The 18,678-nt window shown below is 40.6% G+C and overlaps 1 protein-coding gene and 1 pseudogene across 1 annotated transcript; both read right to left on the minus strand.

The window, feature by feature from the left end:
- The window catches only part of LOC119887775, an 878,746-nt pseudogene that overhangs the window by 537,465 nt on the left and 322,603 nt on the right, over positions 1-18,678 (minus strand).
- On the minus strand, positions 1,637-16,708 carry LOC119916135 (NACHT, LRR and PYD domains-containing protein 3-like). The gene is made up of 10 exons (XM_038736070.1): positions 14,306-16,708; positions 13,721-14,030; positions 12,945-13,007; positions 10,635-12,444; positions 10,067-10,240; positions 9,585-9,758; positions 8,855-9,028; positions 5,359-5,532; positions 3,963-4,009; positions 1,637-3,807 (listed from the first exon to the last, which is right to left on the minus strand). The coding sequence occupies exons 2-10, from the start codon at positions 13,992-13,994 to the stop codon at positions 3,248-3,250; spliced, it is 3,450 nt and encodes a 1,149-aa protein (XP_038591998.1). The 5' UTR covers positions 13,995-14,030; positions 14,306-16,708; the 3' UTR covers positions 1,637-3,247.

The raw sequence follows: 18,678 nt of genomic DNA on the forward strand, positions 1-18,678 counted from the left end.
AGTTATTATTGTAGGGATTTTAATATTCATGTGGATGTTGAGAATGACAGCTTCAGTACTGCGTTTATCTCTCTGTTAGATTCCATCGGCTTCTCTCAGAGTGTTCATGAACCGACTCACTGTTTTAACCACACCCTCGACCTTGTTTGGTGTATGGTATTGAAATTGAACATTTAGTGGTGTTCCCACAAATCCCTCTTTGTCCGACCACTGTTTGATAACTTTTGAGTTTGTATTGCTGAACTATACGAGAACATGCCAACTCCACACAGAAAGGCCGGGACGAACAGGGTTTGAACTACAAACTTTTTGCTGTGAGGCCACAGTCCTATCCACTGGACCACCGTGCCATTCATTAATTCAGTCTATAGCAACATCACCTTTACTGTCTGTACCTCTGTGTGTATATTGTGTAGGCTGCCTCCCTCTCTCTCTCCTTCCATCCCTCTCTTCTCTCTTTCCCCCCCCTCTCTCTCTTCCCCCCCCCCTCTCTCGGCCGCCCACCCTGAGCCATGGTTCTGCTCGAGGTTTCTGCCTCTTAAAGGAAGTTTTTCCTTGCCTCTGTCTCCTAGTGCTGCTCTTGGTGGGAACTGTTGGGCTTCTGTAAATAACATCACAGAGTACGGTCTAGACCTGCTCTTTATGAAAAGCGCTGTGAGATAACTGTTGTTGTGATTTGGCGCTATATAAATAAAATTTAATTTAATTTAATACATACATACACACACACACGTCTTGCACTAGCACCTCCCCTGACAGATGATACTGGCTTGATGAGCCTCTTTGTATAATTATTTCCAATATTGTTGTGAAATGTCAAGCCTCCTCCTCCTTCTCCTAAACACTACCAAAGCAAACGTCCATTGTTTCAGAAAGCTGCAATCCTCTAATTCTACCTTCATCAATGGGGACGCTATGCAGTCTGTTACTAGTTACAGGTACTTTGGCATTGTGCTTGACCATAAGTTTAAATGGGATCTGTGGTCTGACCTCATAGCACTAAGACACAATGAAAAATGTACTTTGTAAAGAAATCTATAATAATTAATAATAATAATTTAACATCCACAACAAAATGCTTGAAAAGTTTTACTGTGCTCTTATTGGATATGTTTGGCTTTCTACATCCCTTGCTGGTTTAGCAATGCTACTGAGGCACCGGAAAAGACTATTGCTGCACACAGCATTGTGGGTGACAAGGGGCACCCCCAGTGACTCTTAATTTGAATTTTTGCCATCAGGGTGACGATCTTGCATCTCCTAAATAAAAATTTAATAAAAAGCCATAAAGCCATTAAGTTAGTAAACAGGTAACACATATAAAAATAAGCAAGATATTCAGCGGGTCTGGCTAGCCTAATCTGTAGAAAGGTGCAGGGTTGCGTATCAATACCGTCTGTTGGTGTTTGTGATGTTGTAATGAAATGCCTTGTAATTTTGCTACAAATCAATTCCCCCACAGGGACAAGTACTAATGATTGATTGATGTTGATGTTTTGTTTCCCATATGAAGCAAGAACAAACTGGGAAAAGCATTTCTTTTTGTACAACGACGTCCACAAACGTTTGGCCATATACTGTATCTTCCAACTGAATCCTGTCAGTAGCCCTGAGCTGAGAAAGACAATAAACACACTCACAGTAACATTCTGCTTTTATTGGAACAAGAGCCAGAATTCAAAGCAACACATGACAGAAGGTCCAAGTCAACGGCATTTCCACCATTTAATGATCAGAGCTTCTATCTTTAAAGGACTGGAAGTGGAAGAAGTTTACAATGAAAATTAAGAAATCTGTTTAATCCCTTTTAATCACTTTGTACAAAGTTCATTGATGAATTTATTACAAGAAGCTGATTTCTGGAACTGTGATCCTGTACAGACTAGGGATGTGAAAAATAATTTATTCTTAGATGTATTGGGATGCGGACTTGGACGATTCGGAACCGATTCACAAATGTCAAAAATCAAATCATGTGTCTGTAAAAGACTGCATGTGTTGAATGAATGATTGCAGCAATTTAAATTCCACACAATCATTAATATCAATGCACAACTAACTTTACTGATTGTGCGAGCACGGTAACGGCTGGCTACCGTCCTCTCCTCATTCTTCAAATGACACAATCTAAGTGATAGGCGGCAGAACGTGACAGTGAAAGCAAGTGGAGCAGAGTAAAATGATGCCTGGCAGTAAATGTACAGTGGAGGTCACAGTGTGTCCGTTAATTAAAGTCTGTCTGTTGTTTTCCAACTGCTTGAAAAGTGAGGGCGGTTAGTGCTAGCTAACGTCTGGTTAGACTGCAGTCTGGAAGCTGCTGGCGGTGGCTAGTTTAAGTTTGTTTAGTGTCGTTCATTCACATATTGAGTGCACAAAGGAATGAAATTCCGTTTCTCATGGTCCAGTGCTCAAAACAAAATTACAATAATCAACTTAACAAGACACAAACATTTAACTACACTAGACAAGACAAAAAACCCCCCAGATGTACTAAGGTGGAGTGAACATGGTGTGGCTGGAGCATAGTAAAGTGTGTTATTCATCCCGTATTTGAATCTATACTAATGATTGCTGCATCAGAAATTAAAATAGCAACAAAACAGGTCAGTAATAATGCTGTAAGAATTTATTGCTGTAATAATGCAATAAAACTGTAATATAATACCATGTAACGTTAGCTACATTTATTTATATATTTAAGTAATGTTTAAAAAGCCACATGCCATTACTAACTACTTGGTTGGTAATTACAAATACTTTGGTTTGAAAGTACTAAGTAGTTGCATCTTCATCCTATTTGTTTAAAAATTGCATTGTAGGCCTCATAATCGTAACGAGATGCCTAAAGATTCCCTCCCCTAGAGGTGATGCATCGAGATATCGAGTTGCAATCTAATCGAATCTTGAGACCAGTGAATATACACACCCCTAGGACAGACTCAACTGATCTGTTCAGCAGTGTCAATGTTTCTCTACCACAGTGGTTCTCAAACTAGGGGTGGTAGAGCCACTTAAGGGGGGCATGGATGTTGAGCAGACCTAAAGTTGGATGAACATGATTCATGTTAATGACATCAACAAAAGTGCTCTGCTGCTAGCAATGCTATTTTGCTAACCTGAATCTTGTTTTTTCTCAATCACCTGTGTTGTTTATGACTGAATAAAATTAAATCTACTGTTTATGTGGTGGTGGGGCATGAACCTGTTTTGGCCTCTGAAGGGGGTTATAAGTTTGAGAACCACTGCTTTAACAAGGAGGAGACTCCCTGTCCTGCACAGAACACAGAGACACGGAGAAGGAATCAGACCAGAGTCCAAAGCCAGGATAAAGAGGTTCAGTGAATGTGGTGTTGAAGGTGTGGAGGTGGATCAGTGTGTCAGAGGAGACTCTGTAGAAGGACAGAGTGCCAGCAGGACAGTCCAAATACACTGCTACTCTACCAGAGGAGGAGGAGGAGGATAGGGAGCACGATGTTCCTGTCTTATTGTGACTGACAGAGTAACCGCTAGAAGAGCAGTTCAGACTCCAGGACTGATCATTCCATCCAAACCCTCCGTCATGACTGCCTCCTTTCCTGCTGATTCCTCTGTAACTCACTGATAAATCAGCTGCTCCTCTCCACTCAACCTCCCAGTAACAGCGACCAGTCAGACCATTTCTACACATCAGCTGAGGCCAGGAGTCAAAGCGGTCAGGATGATCAGGATATGACTGATCCTCCCTCACACGTGTTGCCTTCCTGTTGTTGTCAGACAGTTTGATCTCTCTATATACTGTGTTTGTGTCGAGTGTGAGTTCACAGGAATCTGATGGAGAGAACGAGACACAATCCAGCTGCAGTTATTGATCTATCATCCGTTCATTGATTGAGACTTTGATAATGACATCAGAAGTTCAGTCTGAAGATGGTTGAATGTGTGCTGCTTTGTTTTCATGAATAAAAAAAAAAAAACACACTTACACTTTCTCAGATCCGGTCTCAAGCATCGGACTCCACCAGGCTTCACCCTAAAGGGGGAGGGGGGTCAGACCAGCACATCCTCTTTCAGAATCAAACATTCTCTTCTCTACTCTGCCACTCAGAAAACTCATATCTGCCTTTATTTCAGCTCTTGAATGGGCATTAATTATTCCTTCATGTTTTGTTAAAAAGTGGGCTGTAGAAGGAAATTTGTGAGTAAACTGTATTACAAATCATATACCAATATATATTTACTAACTATATACATATCTGAAGTTAAGTTAAAAATTTGTAGCTCTGTGTAGTCAACAGAAAGACAGGTCTGTGCATTTGAGAGAAAGAGGGAGCACTGAGAGAATAGCATTCTCAGCATTGGTCAGCATTTGGTGCCCTGTCTCAAGATGACAATGTATCGTCTGCATTCTGGGGCTTTCCGTAAGAACCAGGTGTAGGATGCTCTGTACTTATTATCCTACTGAGCTCACAGTGGAGTGGCCCACTCTCTGGGACTTTCCCCAAAAGTCAGGTGCATTTGGTATGTACCCTGAGATGGTGTTGTCAGTAAAGTGGGGTAGACTGTCTAACTGTGTGTTCAGACTCAGAGTGTCAGCAGCTTGACTATCTCGGACTTTCCATACGACCAGATATAACTGGTGTTTAGGTCGTATCTATCCATCTATGGCACAGGTGCACAGTCATCAAGACCATAAATAATAGCATAGCTGGCTTTGAAACTACTGATTCCAGGAAGAAAAACAGCCAAGAGAAGAGGTCCTGCTTATAAAGAGAGCTATAAAAGAAGTTGTTGGCATGCTGGCATGTTCTTCGAAAAATCCGAAAGAATTTTTTGTACTCCAGTTGTTTGCTGAGAATAAAAATGTCTCAAAAGAGTTTTGACTTCTTCATCTGGCCCCAGTCCTGAATTATTTTCCTGACAAGACATTATTTATTTTTTCATGTCTGTAACAATACACTTTTCAAAAAATATAATATAACTACTTTGGAGGTATTGGAATATTTTTTCTCTTTCGATGAAGCTAGGCTAGCAGTTTCCCCCTGCTTCCAGTCTTTGTGCTAAGCTAGGCGCAACATGCCGTTGAGCGTAGGTGGAGGGTATAAAAATATATTTGTCAGACTGACAGACAGTTCTTTTAACATGCAGAGATCTGTCCAAACTACATCAATTATTACCAACAGGCAATTATTATGTTTGTTCCTGGATATGGAGACCTCCTGCAGTAAGATATCCTTTTTTATCTTCAACCAGTGTTTCTGTTCTGCAAAGGGAAAAGGCTTCCTACCTGTGTGATTGTTCATAACACTTATATCCACCATTAACCAAAAATACTTCCTCTATCAGACTGACTGTCTGTGGCTGCAGAAGGCACCTTCATACCTGAGAGTGTCCAGTCTCCAGTGTGGATCCTCCAGTCCAGCAGACAGCAGCCTCACTCCCGAGTCTCCTGGATGATTGTAGCTCAGGTCCAGCTCTCTCAGATGGGATGGGTTGGAGCTCAGAGCTGAGGCCAGAGAAACACAGCCTTTCTCTGTGATCTGACAGCCTGACAGCCTGCAAACACACAAAGCAACACACACAGGAATCCTCTGTAAACAAGAGTGTTTTTGTTTATTAGTTTTTTCTTCAGGTGCATTTTAGTTAAGATTTAAATTTACCACAAATATTTAAAATTATTAGTGGCATTTGATATAATGTTTAATACAACAAAAGAACAAAACAGAAAATAATGAAACATCTTAATAGAAGGTAACAACTGTCAAAGTGTAAAGGTCCTTGAAAATCATGTAAGCAGACACAATTCTACAAAGGTAACAAGTTAAGATAAGATTTTGGTAGCACTTTATAATAACTACACACTATAAAGCATTAGTTAAGCACTAGTAAATAAGGAATTCATCATTTATAAAGCATTATGCATACATTAATACACATTAGTAAGTCATTTATAAACATAGTTATACATGTTGTATTCTTTATTAATAAGCTAATTTTCTTAGTTTATATATGATCGGTTCACTATTTATAGAAGTATTATTTTGATGACAAACCATTTATGTATGAGTTGTTAATGGTTCATAAGATCATTTGGAAAGTTTAAGAAAATTATTACATAACTGCCTGTTTTTTTATACTTTCCCACGAAAGAATATAAACAATCTCAGCATAACTCATAAATCTACCAGTGGCAAAGCCCAAAGGATGCTACTAAGACTACCCTAAAGATGCCCCAGCTAACTTTACAGGGTAAAAACCTCACCGTTACAGGCCTGGTACTGTTTCTCTGAACTTCTCATCAAAACTCCAAGATCTGCGCTTCCAGAGATCTGCTGTGATTGGACCAGCAAAGGGTTGCTTGGATGGTCTGTTGAAAGACACCAATCTTACTCCCCCCCAGTGCTTTGATCAACCGCGAACTTGACATGACATGTAGTTATTTAGAAATGGTCTAATAGTGGGTGTTCATAGATGTTTTATGACACTTAATAATACTGCAATTCATGATTAATTCTGGTAGGTACTAATGGTTAGGTCAGTATTTTGCGTGAGCTCATTAACAATTTACAAATGAAATTAAAAGGCAATAGATGTTCTCTAAACATTTGTTAATAAAGTATTTCATGATTAATTCAAGTAGTTACAAAGCATTCACTAGTTGTTAAGTACTTTGTGTGAGCTCATCTAAAGTGAGGACTATCTATGCCTTACAAAGCATTTACAAATGATATTGTAACACAAGAATCAGTTTTCTAATGAACAGAAAAAGGAAACGGACATAACACAAAGGGATACAGAACATATTATTTATTACAAAATACCTTTCACCCATTCATTCACAAAAAAACACAACAACACGCGAGACTATTGCTGCATAAACTGTACAACTGTTCTTATAAAATCAACCATCTACAACCCAACCCGTTCTCACTCCCAAGTTTTCACATATGGACGAATGGCCAAGACCCCTTGTTGTCACTCTATAACACACTTGGGAGCCCCTTAGCGACATAGTTCAACGTACTGGGGAAAGCCCTGTAACACAGTTTTTGAATGCTAAAGACAGGTCTACAATATTTAACACTAGTGTAGAACTTTAGCTAACTTACCAACCTAGGTTCTGAGAAGTAGTGTTGGGGTAAGAAATAGACTGTGTGTGATTGAAGAACAATGGGCAGGTAGTGCACCAACCATGTTTGAAACAATCCCCAGAATAAAAAGAGCTCTTTCATAAAAATTACAATTTTAAAAAAGTGTCCAGTGTCTTTCAGTTATTTGTATCTCTACTTGGGCAGGAAAGTGAACGTGTGGTGGATCTTTTCTTATCTGCCAGAGTCCTGTAATCTGATGTGTCAGTCCTGTTGAATGGGACCCGATGCAGCTGTCCACACCGCGGTCTGATCTCATCATACAGGGTGCATCATCTCTGGGACTCGCTCGCCATCTGCATCCAGAGAAGAGTAGATCTCTAAGCTACAATCCAGGGTCTCAAAAACCAGTCTGCACGTATAGTGCAGAATAAATCAGATAAATCATCACAGTCAATGTTCTTCAAATAAGATCTCATGTAGTTTGTCAAAACTCAATATCATCACCCTGTTGTCTAGGGACTCTTCTTAAGTTTTACATTGTTATAACGTTACCAAAGATTTATAACTTTACCAGCATTTAAGCATCAAGCATCACAACTATGAATTGATTAAATTTCAACCAAAAAATACTGAACAGAGTTTACACATTTTAGAGAAGGAAATTATCTTTAACATGTATTATCATAAATACTGTAAATAAAAATACCTCTGAAGGTACTACATGTGCTTACACATCCAAAAGTAACTCCAGAGATTAGTTTGAAACCACGACACAACAAAATACTGTTGAACAGTTCACGACATTGTGTTCACAACATCCTCCGACTGCTTTAACTTACAGTAATATGGTTTTAACTCACCCATTTAAGCTGCATCACGCTGCACTTTTAATGTTAGCCCTGTCCTAAAGGTTACAAACGTTACTCACCAGAGTTTCGACAGGGAAAAAAATGGCATCATTCCTGCTGACGGCAAAAATCCCGAGCCATGGTGTTTCTACACTGAAGACCCGCTTCTGGGCCCGTGTGATCTGGTTTGGTTCCGCTTCTCTCTGTTCTTCGTCGATGCGATCTGGCGCTAAAGTGAGCGCACACGGTAGAGACTACTGGATGCATCAAGGGTCAAAATAGCGCTGCTTTAAGGCCCCTATTTTTTTTATGTGGGCTACAGTCTATGGTAAGGAGGAGCCATGGTTGAGAAGGGCAGCTTGACCAGAAACCATACTTTCACTCTTTTCCTGTGTTAAACACAAAGTCAATATTGAGTTTTTTTCTTCGGTTGTGTAGGGAACACAAGTAATATTCTGTTTCAAAAAGTTATTCACTAGTTTTATTTTGAAAGCGTAACCGGACGTGACATATTTATTGTTGCTAACTTGACCACTGAGACGTCCAAAAACGACACTAAAGGGGTGTTAACCTTATATACAGTCTATGGTGTTAACCCAGGCCGTAATAAAGCTAAGAACCATAGGCGCATATAAATAGTTTTTCATTGGAATAACACTTTTTATCAAATACAATCATTAAGCACATCATTGATGAGCTGGTAGTGATAGATGATTTGTCTCAGTTATCTGGGGCATCTTCCGGGTAGTCTTAGTAGCATCCTTTGGGCTTTGTCACTGGTAGATTTAGTAATTGTGGAGTCTGATGGCAGATGGCACAATGGAACCTCTGTGAGGTGTGGGGAGGCTCATTTGAGCCATCTGGTGTTAGATTTTTATCCACCAATGTAAATCTGATTGTAAATGTTCTCATCAACTCATTTGGTTTATGAATCCTCACCTAAGAGTTTCTAGTATACAGTGTGGACTCTCCAGTCCAGCATACAGCAGCTTCACTCCAGAATCATGCAGGTTGTTGTTACTCAGGTCCAGCTCTCTCAGACTGGAGGACTGGGAGCTGAGAACTGAGGACAGAGCTTCACAGCTTCTCTCTGAGAGGTTACAGCCACTCAGTCTGAAAAGGAAATAATGAACAAGAAGACAAATAACATTTGTGTTAAAACCATTGCTCTTTTACTCTAAACTTGTTGTAGATATGTCAATTAATCATGACTGAATGAGTAATAAAAATACATGCAATGATAATAAGTCACATACTATTAAAAAGGTTACAGTCACTGAGTCTGGAGAGGAAATAATAAACAAGAAGACAGACAACATTTGTAATAAAATATTAAATCGTTGAATTTGGACTTTTGCTGATACAGTGTGTTTAGAAGGTCTTCTTGGCATGTATTAAAATCATTGCTCTATTACTCTAAACCTGTTGTAGATTTGACATTAATCATGACTGAATCAGTAATAAACATAATGATAATAAGTTAAACGTAAATGAGGATTTTCAGCTCTGCCAGAGTTAATTTTCAAGCAGTACAAAATGAGAATCTGATTTATAACAAATTACATTTGAAAATGTCAAAGATTTTGTACACTGTGAAATGAGAGAGGCTGTTTCAATTAATGGTGCTTGATATTTAGAATTTTTTTGTTTAAGTAGAACTTGATCTGACTTCAGGGTTTCCAGTGTACAGTGTGGACTCTCCAGTCCAGCATACAGCAGCTTCACTCCTGAATCCTGGAGGTTGTTGTTACTCAGGTCCAGCTCTCTCAGACTAGAGGACTTGGAGTTGAAAACTGAGGACAGAGCTTCACAGCTTCTCTCTGTGAGGTTACAGCCACTCAGTCTGAAAAGGAAATAATGAACAAGAAGACAAACAACATTTGTGTTAAAACCATTACTCTTTTACTCTAAACTTGTTGTAGATATGTCAATTAACTACATTATACTATTAAAAATAAATGAGGATTTACATCTCAGTTAGAGTTCATATTTAATGCTGTACAATACGTGAATCTGAATTATAACAAAATACATTTGAAAATATCAAATATTTTCTGCACTGTGAAATGAGAGAGGCTGTTTAAATTAATGGTGCTTTATATTAAGAGAAATAAATAAAATATTTAAACACAAACTGTAACTTGATCTGACCTCAGGGTTTCCAGTGAACAGTGTGGATTCTCCAGTCCGCCATACAGTAGCATTACTCCTGAATCCTGCAGGTTGTTGTTACTCAGGTCCAGCTCTCTCAGACTGGAGGACTGGGAGCTGAGAACTGAGGACAGAGCTTCACAGCTTCTCTCTGAGAGGTTACAGCCACTCATTCTGGAGGGGAAATAATAAACAAGGAGAAAAATATTATTTGTTAAGTCTGGGATTATGGTGACACTGTATATAATCTCTTTTTTGCTGATTGACTTTAAAAATGTTGTGGCAATTATTCATGGCTGAATCAGGAATAAACAGACAACCGTAATTAAAATAACATTATATTGAAGGGTAAATAAGGTTCTCAATTTCTGTTTATATATTTGTGCTGAACAATATGTGAATGTCAAGTAGAACAAAACACAGGCCAAACATGATCACAGCTTCTCTCTGTGAGGTTTCACAGACTCAGTCAGGAGAGACAACCAGAAGGAAACACGTAATTATGCATAGATTTTTTTCTCCAGTTCAAAGATAGCACAGTATTTATTGATGAATAAATCCCCCTTACAGAGCTTTCTTGGAGGCTTTGACCACTGGCAGCAGCCTCAGAAGTTCTTCATCTGAAGCACAGTAATTGTATTTCTTCAGGTCAAACACGTCCAGATCTTTTTCTGATGACAGTAAGATGAAGACCAGAGCTGACCACAGTGCAGGAGAGAGTTTATATCTGTGGATACTTCCTGAACTCAGGAACTGTTGGATCTTCTCCACTAGAGCATGATCATTCAGTTCATTCAGACAGTGGAACAGATTGATGCTTTTCTCTGTAGAGGGAGTCTCTTCGATCTTTTTCTTGATATACTCGACCGTTACCTGATTAGTTTCTGAGCAAATACCTTTCTGTGTCAGCAGGCCTCGTAGGAGAGTCTGATTGGTCTGCAGTGAAAGTCCCAGGAGGAAGCGGAGGAACAAGTCCAGGTGTCCATTTGGACTCTGTAAAGCCTTGTCAACAGCACTCTGGTAAAACTGCATCCCTACAGATTCAACTTTTCTTATTTCAGACTTCTGGGAGGTTGTTTGTTCTTCTGCCAGCAGGTTGACACCAGAGTTGATGAAGGTCAGATGGACATGAAGAGCAGCCAGAAACTCCTGAACACTCAGATGGACGAAGCAGAACACCTTGTCCTGGTACAGCCCTCTCTCCTCTTTAAAGATCTGTGTGAACACTCCTGAGTACACTGAGGCTGCTCTGATATCGATGCCACAATCTGTCAGGTCTGATTCATAGAAGATCAGGTTTCCTTTCTGCAGCTGCTCAAAAGCCAGTTTTCCCAGAGACTCAATCATCTTCCTGCTCTCTAGATTCCAGTGTGGATCTGTCTCTGCTCCTCTATTATACTTGACGTTTTTCAGTTTAGACTGAACCACCAGGAAGTGGATGTACATCTCAGTCAGGGTCTTGGGCAGGTGTCCTCCCTCTCTGGTCTTCACCACTTCTGTCAAAACTCCAGCAGTGATCCAGCAGAAGACTGGGATGTGGCACATGATGTGGAGGCTTCGTGATGTCTTGATGTGGGAGATGATTCTGCTGGCCTGCTCCTCATCTCTGAACCTCTTCCTGAAGTACTCCTCCTTCTGTGGGTCAGTGAACCCTCTGACCTCTGTCACCATGTCAACACATTCAGGAGGGATCTGATTGGCTGCTGCAGGTCGTGTGGTTATCCAGAGGCGAGCAGAGGGAAGCAGGTTCCCCCTGATGAGGTTTGTCAGCAGCACATCCACTGAGGTGGACTCCGTAACGTCAGTCAGGACCTCATTGTTGTGGAAGTCCAGAGGAAGTCGACACTCATCCAGACCGTCAAAGATGAACACAACCTGGAACTCTTCAAAGCTGCAGATTCCTGCTTCTTTGGTTTCAGTAAAGAAGCAATGAACAAGTTCCATCAAGCTGTACTTTTTCTCTTTCAGCGCATTCAGCTCTCTGAAAGTGAATGGAAATGTGAACTGTATGTCCTGGTTGGCTTTGTCTTCAGCCCAGTCCAGAGTGAACTTCTGTGTTAAGACTGTTTTCCCAATGCCAGCCACTCCCTTTGTCATCACTGTTCTGATTGGTTCATCTCTTCCAGGTGAGCCTTTAAAGATGTCTTCTTGTCTGATGGATGTTTCTGGTCTGGCTGGTTTCCTGGATGCTGTTTCAATCTGTCTGACCTCATGTTCATCATTGACCTCTGCAGTCCCTCCCTCTGTGATGTAGAGCTCTGTGTAGATCTGGTTCAGAAGGGTTCGGTTTCCTGCTTTTGCAATCCCCTCAGAAACACACTGGAACTTCTTCTTCAGTTTAGATTTAAGTTTACGCTGACAAACTGCATCAGGAGTTCCTGAATGAACACACAACAAATATCATCAGGGTTGTCTGTGTTTCAATATTATCTGCCCCCAAAATATGCCTCCCCTTCAGCCTAAAGCCAGAGAAGGGTGCTGCCTCTGATTCTCTACATGCTCAGTGTTTTTTGCAGAGTTCATCCAAAAGAAATTGAAGAACCTTTATTACACAGAATGAGACTGAATACATATTAGTATTCGTACATAGTGGTCTAAGAATGACAAAAGTAGTGACAGTAAAGGTCTACAGTACATTCATTTAGTGACATTTATGACAATGTTAGCTACATAAAAAATGGTGCTGATAAAAAAAAGGACTAAACTGCCTCCTGTAGAAAAATCGACTGTGAAAACAATCCAACTTCAGCACATAGATGTGCAATGTGTCCTGATTGCCACATACAAAATAAATGTGTCTACAGCCAAGAAAATAACCTTTGGCCTTTGAAAACAAAACTTTCAGGGCTTCCATACATCCCAGATAATCAAGCTGTACCTTCACACTGAGAGGAGGAAGGTCCTCTGTTCTCTGAAGTCTCTCCAACATCATTGACAGCTGCTGACACGGAGACAGAGAAATTATGTTATATTTCCAATTTCACTTGTGCTTGTTAATTTGTTATAAATTTTAATATGATTTTTAAAATGCGTCTGTGTTATATACTGTAAATAATTTCATCTTGTATCACTGTGCAACTTCACCAGTGAATCTTTGTGTCTACAATTATTCTGGACTGTGGCTTTTTGATAGCACTGATGCACTGTATACTGATGTGCAATGTTGTAATTGTCATACTTAATATATATATTCTGTGTATATTTACTCTTAGTATCTCATACATAAAATCACTGACAACAACCTGCAGGAAACTACTGCTTTATTTCGGGTCCATCCACAGGTCAACCTCATGTGCATAACTGCATTATGTCATCAGGACATCTCATTGGTTATTTACTCAAGGCATAAAATACCACACAACAACATTATACACATTACTCAGTGGCATTAACATCTTCCAGTGTCTCAAGCCACAAAGTAAATAAGTGAATCAGATAGCTCAATCATGCCTCTGTCCTCTCAAAAAGCAATGATTGATAGCTTAATCATTCTCTCAAATTAACAAGTTCAAGCCTCAAATTTTATTCTGTGGTGAATGCATTGAGCTTTTGCACTGAGAGACCCTGTTCCTTTATAAGTATTTTGTCGCAAAGTCAACACGCTCTTTTTACCGAAAAATAAAGAAGAGAAGTGGCAAAACGTAGAAAACTGACCTCCTGATCCTGGGTCGGGTTCTGGCAGACTCTGCACCAGGTCGTTCCTGGGTATCTTCTCTAAAACCTTCTTGGTCATCTTCAGAGCTCCATGAAGTTTATAGGCACTCACCATTAGATCCACTGTGTCCTGCCTTTCTGCTCTCCCCAGGTCAGACGCTTTGATGGTTTGGTAACCTTTCACCATGTCAGGCTGCTTGAGACACCATTTGAACTTAGTGAATTCCTTGTCACTTAAATCCTCCAAAGTGTTCAAAAGGTCCACTGCTGTCATTTTGGCTCCCTACAAAAGTCAGGCAGTATTTTAGACCTGAAAGAAATCACAAATGTATCAGAGCAGCAACAAGAGCTGTGATTGTAATTTGTAGTATTTGTGTGAGTCTGGCCAGACAGAGCTCCTGCTGCTACTCTGTGGACTTCCATTTTCGGTTAACTTTTAGCTTAGTTTAGTTTAGCTGTTAGTTCTTGAAATAAAGGCTAGCTTTTGTTTTTAGCCATGCTAGCAGCACGGCTCTTGACACCAAAACAACACTGTAAACCAGGGGTGTGAGGAATTAATATTGATTTCATGAGGTCTGGTCTCACTTCGAGAGGGCGGAGGTGGATCTGTTTGCCAGCTGGCACAACACCCACTGTTTGTTGTAGTTCTTGATTCTGCCAGAGGACAGCCCGCCCTTGGGCATGGATGCATTTGCACACGCGCCATGGCCAGAAGGGCTGCAGTGTGCATTTGCCCCACCCCATCTCATTCCTCCTTTGTAAGAGAGGGTGAGGGGGAAACGGTTGTCCGTCATTCTGGTAGCCCCCAACCGCCGGTCGGCAGGGTGGTACACAGAGGTTACACAAGCCTGTACCTCTGGTCTGGGGGGCTCAGGAGTCAGACACCATAGGCACGCTTCTGGTGCTGGACCAACTTCACCAGGTTTGGTTCCTGAAAGGGAGAGGTTAAGACAATAGACTGCTGGCTGGACAATCCGCTGAGTTGGTACATCCAAGTGGAGAGAGTGGGCTCCACCACTTGCTGCTACAAAGCTAAGTGGTTGACCTTTCAGCGCTGGTGCGTTGAGGAGGAGATGGATCTGTCAACCTGCTCAGTAGGATCCATTCTCTCCTTCCTGCAAGGCCTGATGGAGAAGGGACTGTCACACTCGACCATTACGGTTTCCATCCAGGGGGTCCCTGTGGACAATGAGGAGGACTACAAATATCTGGCCAAGAACACTCAAGCCCTTTACAGGAAGGGTCAAAGCCATCTATATTTTCTCAGAAGGCTTTGCTTTTTTATCTCTTGGACGTGTCGGGTTCCTTCTCAGGATCCGTACTCGGGATCTGTGAGGAGAGGGACCGGTCGTTACTGGTTGTAATGAGGGAGCGTACATCAACTGTGCCTGACATCCCGGGGAGGAGTCAGGACAGCCCAGGTGTTTGATCAGATCCCTCTTGGTCATGCCAAACACCGGTCTGTCTAGTGACCTTCTCAGTGGTGGCCCACCATCCTAACACTGTGGATGATGTGGTGGTTTAGCACCTGTGGCTGGCCTGTGGCCGATCGTTGAGGTGGACTATGGATTGTTGCAGCTCGGAAGACAGTCAGTCTCCACCCACTGTACCCATGGAGTCCAGTAGAGGGTGCAGCCTGAGCTACTAGAGTTACCATATCCTAACTTTCATTATTGCTCTGCTGGTAGTATTCCCCATTTGACTGACACAGAAACCCGTTTGGGACCTAACTTCTGCATCTCCTCCTCTAACAAGTGCAGCTCACAGTCCCAAACAGAGCAAGGTTGCACCTCAGTTTTTAGATGTTGTTGTGAAAATATAAGTAAATCAGCAGTTATTAGATGTTAACCTAAGAAAGCATCCAATGTTCCACAGAGGACAACACGAGTCATCTCAAAACAGCTTCCTGTTTCGTGTCTGCACAGTGGATGAAATAACAACCAGGTCAACAGTCTACAGCCATGCTAACAGCTCTGAGGCAGTGCTCACACAGCAGTTACAAGCTAATGCTAACATGCTCAAAATGACAATGCTAACATGCTAATGCTAAGCAAGTATAATGTTTACCATGTTCACCGTCTTAGCTTAGAATGTTAGCATGCTTACATTGGCTAATTAGCAATTAGCAAAGTACATGAGAGGCTGATGTGAATGTCATTTGTCTTCGGCTGGTATTTGGTCAGAAACAAAATCTGATAAATCAAACCTAGGAAATACAACACAAGCCTCGTCTGACTCACTCAGCTTGTTCCTGTGGATGTCCGTCCCATCATGAGATTTACCTGCTCATTTATATTATAGTGACTCCTCCTATAATCAGTCCTGTGTCTGCAGCTGCTGTCTCACCATCAGTACTGATTTTATCAAAGCATGCAGTCTGACTGGTCTGTAGGCGCAAACAAAGCCTGTTCCAGACAGCAGTTGTCACGGTATTATGAGTCTGGAAAGCTGTGACATGTAATAATCTGTACTACTCTATATTATGCTCAACAGGTATTTAATTTTTGTTTTTTGTTCAACTGGTGAAGGTTTTGTTGTTCTGAAGGAAACGAGTCCTCTTCTCTCTGACTTCAGTCAAAGAGCCACATTAGCCCAAAATCTTCTTCATCTCCTCAACAAAGAGTCAGCTGTAAAGTCTACTCCACCTCCAGAGGACCGGCCACTGTCAGTATGCACAGCAGATGTGAGGAGTCCTGCTGAGAGTGAATTTCGGTCTTATAACATCCATTGCAGTGTACTAAAAACCTGAGCCAATAAGCTTTTTGAATGTATTGCATTTTCAACATCTCACTATCTCAGGAGAGGGTTCCCACCTGCTTCCCACAGACACCATCATTCCTGTACCTAAAAAGTCTGCAGTGTGCAGTATGAACGACTACCGCCCTGTGGCACTCACCCCCATTCTGATGAAGTGCTTTGAGAAACTGGTTCTTCAGCACATAAAAAACAACTTCCCAGCCAGCCTGGACCCTCACCAGTTTGCTTTCAGAACCAACAGATCCACAGAGGATGCCATCTCCACTGTCCTACACTCAGCCCTCACACACCTTGAGAAAAACACCACCTACTTTAGAATGCTGTTTGTGGATTTCAGCTCAGCGTTCAACACAATATCCCCCATGAAACTGATCAGCAAACTCAGCACACAAGTGTAGTTTAATTGCATTTTATGATCTGAGTATTAACCTACTGCGGTCATGCACGGACCAACAGAAAGCTACAGCAGCTTCCCTTCATGTGTCCTGACAAAGTCTGACCAATGCTCATTTCCTGGTTTTAAAATCTGGCCCAGCTTGAATCTGTACATCATCTGTATCCACCATGTGTCTGACCGTTGCTGAAATCTTGCAATATTGTTACACATTTTGTCTAAAACAACATTCAGTACATTCTTAAAAACTGCATCCATGATGATATTACAGAATATGGTGCATTACTGTAGATAAAACTAACAGGAGTTTAAACTCTTCCTGACTCAGATGCAGCAGCTTCACCGCCCACACCAACCATCTCATTCCTCCTTAGTGACAACAAACAAGCCGCTGTGAAAAACTAACTTCTGCCACAGAAAGAGAAGCTGCAGGAAAGTATTGACCTTACAGATTTACTCCACACGACACTATATGTAAAGGAATGGAGCCATAGCCCGGCTCCCTCCAAAGAGTCGTGATTCCTATCACTATTTTCAATGGTAAATAAATCTGACTCACTCAGCTTGTTCTTGTGGATGTCCGTCAGATCAGCAGCCTGATGGCGTCTCGTCCATGTCTGTCTGTAAAAAGAGAGACCTGCTCATTTATATTATAGTGACTCCTCCTACAATCAGTCCTGTGTCTGCAGCTGCTGTCTCACCATCAGTACTGATTTTATCAAAGCATGCAGTCTGACTGACTGAAGACTGAAAACAGTTGTTATGGTATTATGAGACTGGAATGCTGTGACATGTAAATATCTGTACTAAGCTCAATAGGTATTTACATTTTTTTTGTGTAACTGGTGAAGTTTTTGTTGTTCTGAAGGAAATGAGTCATCTCTCTGACGTCAGTCAAACAGCCACATTAGCCCTAAATAACATCACTCACTGATCTTTTATTGTATATTTTATGCTGATTTTCATCTCATCAACAAAGAGTCAGCTGGAAAGTCTACTCCACCTCCAAACTCAACTGAGATCAGAGACAAACAAAGTCATTCATGAAAACAAAACCTACAAAGCAAGTAGCATTTAACATTTTTATTTACCTGAGTTGGGTGTACCCTTAGTCTTAAAGATGTAAACCACCTGTAATTTCACATAATTTACCCTCTTTAACTTAATTATCAGCCAATATTAGCTACTTGCAGATATATCTGCATCTGTGTTTATAACAGCCAATATATGACTATAAAAACAGAAACAGAGAGTCGGATCCTTCCCTCATGTCATGAGATTATATGTACGGTAATAACTACTGCATGACATTATCTTTATTGTGATAGCAATGACATGACAGATGATATATGGTATTATTATTAATTTTAGTATTAGTACTATATTGGTATTTTTTATAGTTTGTTTCACTGGCCCCACAATACATACACTATTTAATTTAATGTTCATTGGTAGTAGTACGCTATAATTTATAAATAATCAGACATTTTAAAAATGTTTTCTGTAGTTTTATACATGACTCTTATTTATCAAAACGTAAATATATTTTGATGTACTTTGTTCAAAGTACTATTTCTAACAATAACAAAGTTTCTTTCTATACTGCATTATGTCATGGTGTCTTGGTATGGTCTCAAGATAACAAATGTTAGGGATAATCTTTGTTTATGTTATGCCTTTCTTAAAATAAAGGTGAAAAATATATCGGCCGATATAGCGGCTTTTGGATTTTAAAATCCCAAAATATTGAAATTGGTATCACACTTAAAAATCCCATATCGGTCAGGCTTTAAAAAAAAGTCAATGT

The sequence above is a fragment of the Micropterus salmoides genome, unplaced genomic scaffold (genome assembly GCF_014851395.1).
Source record: "Micropterus salmoides isolate LMB-PRFRI ecotype aquatic unplaced genomic scaffold, ASM1485139v1 Ms_hic_scaffold_1, whole genome shotgun sequence".
Classification (NCBI taxonomy): Eukaryota; Metazoa; Chordata; class Actinopteri; order Centrarchiformes; family Centrarchidae; genus Micropterus; species Micropterus salmoides.

Coding starts and splice junctions, on each gene's coding strand:
- LOC119916135 (XM_038736070.1), bottom strand. CDS start 13,994: ATGACAGCAGTGGACCTTTTGAACACTTTGGAGGATTTAAGTGACAAG. Junction 13,008..13,720: donor ACCCGACCCAGGATCAGGAG/GTCAGTTTTCTA, acceptor TCTCCGTGTCAG/CAGCTGTCAATGATGTTGGA. Junction 9,759..10,066: donor TGTTCACTGGAAACCCTGAG/GTCAGATCAAGT, acceptor TTTCCTTTTCAG/ACTGAGTGGCTGTAACCTCA.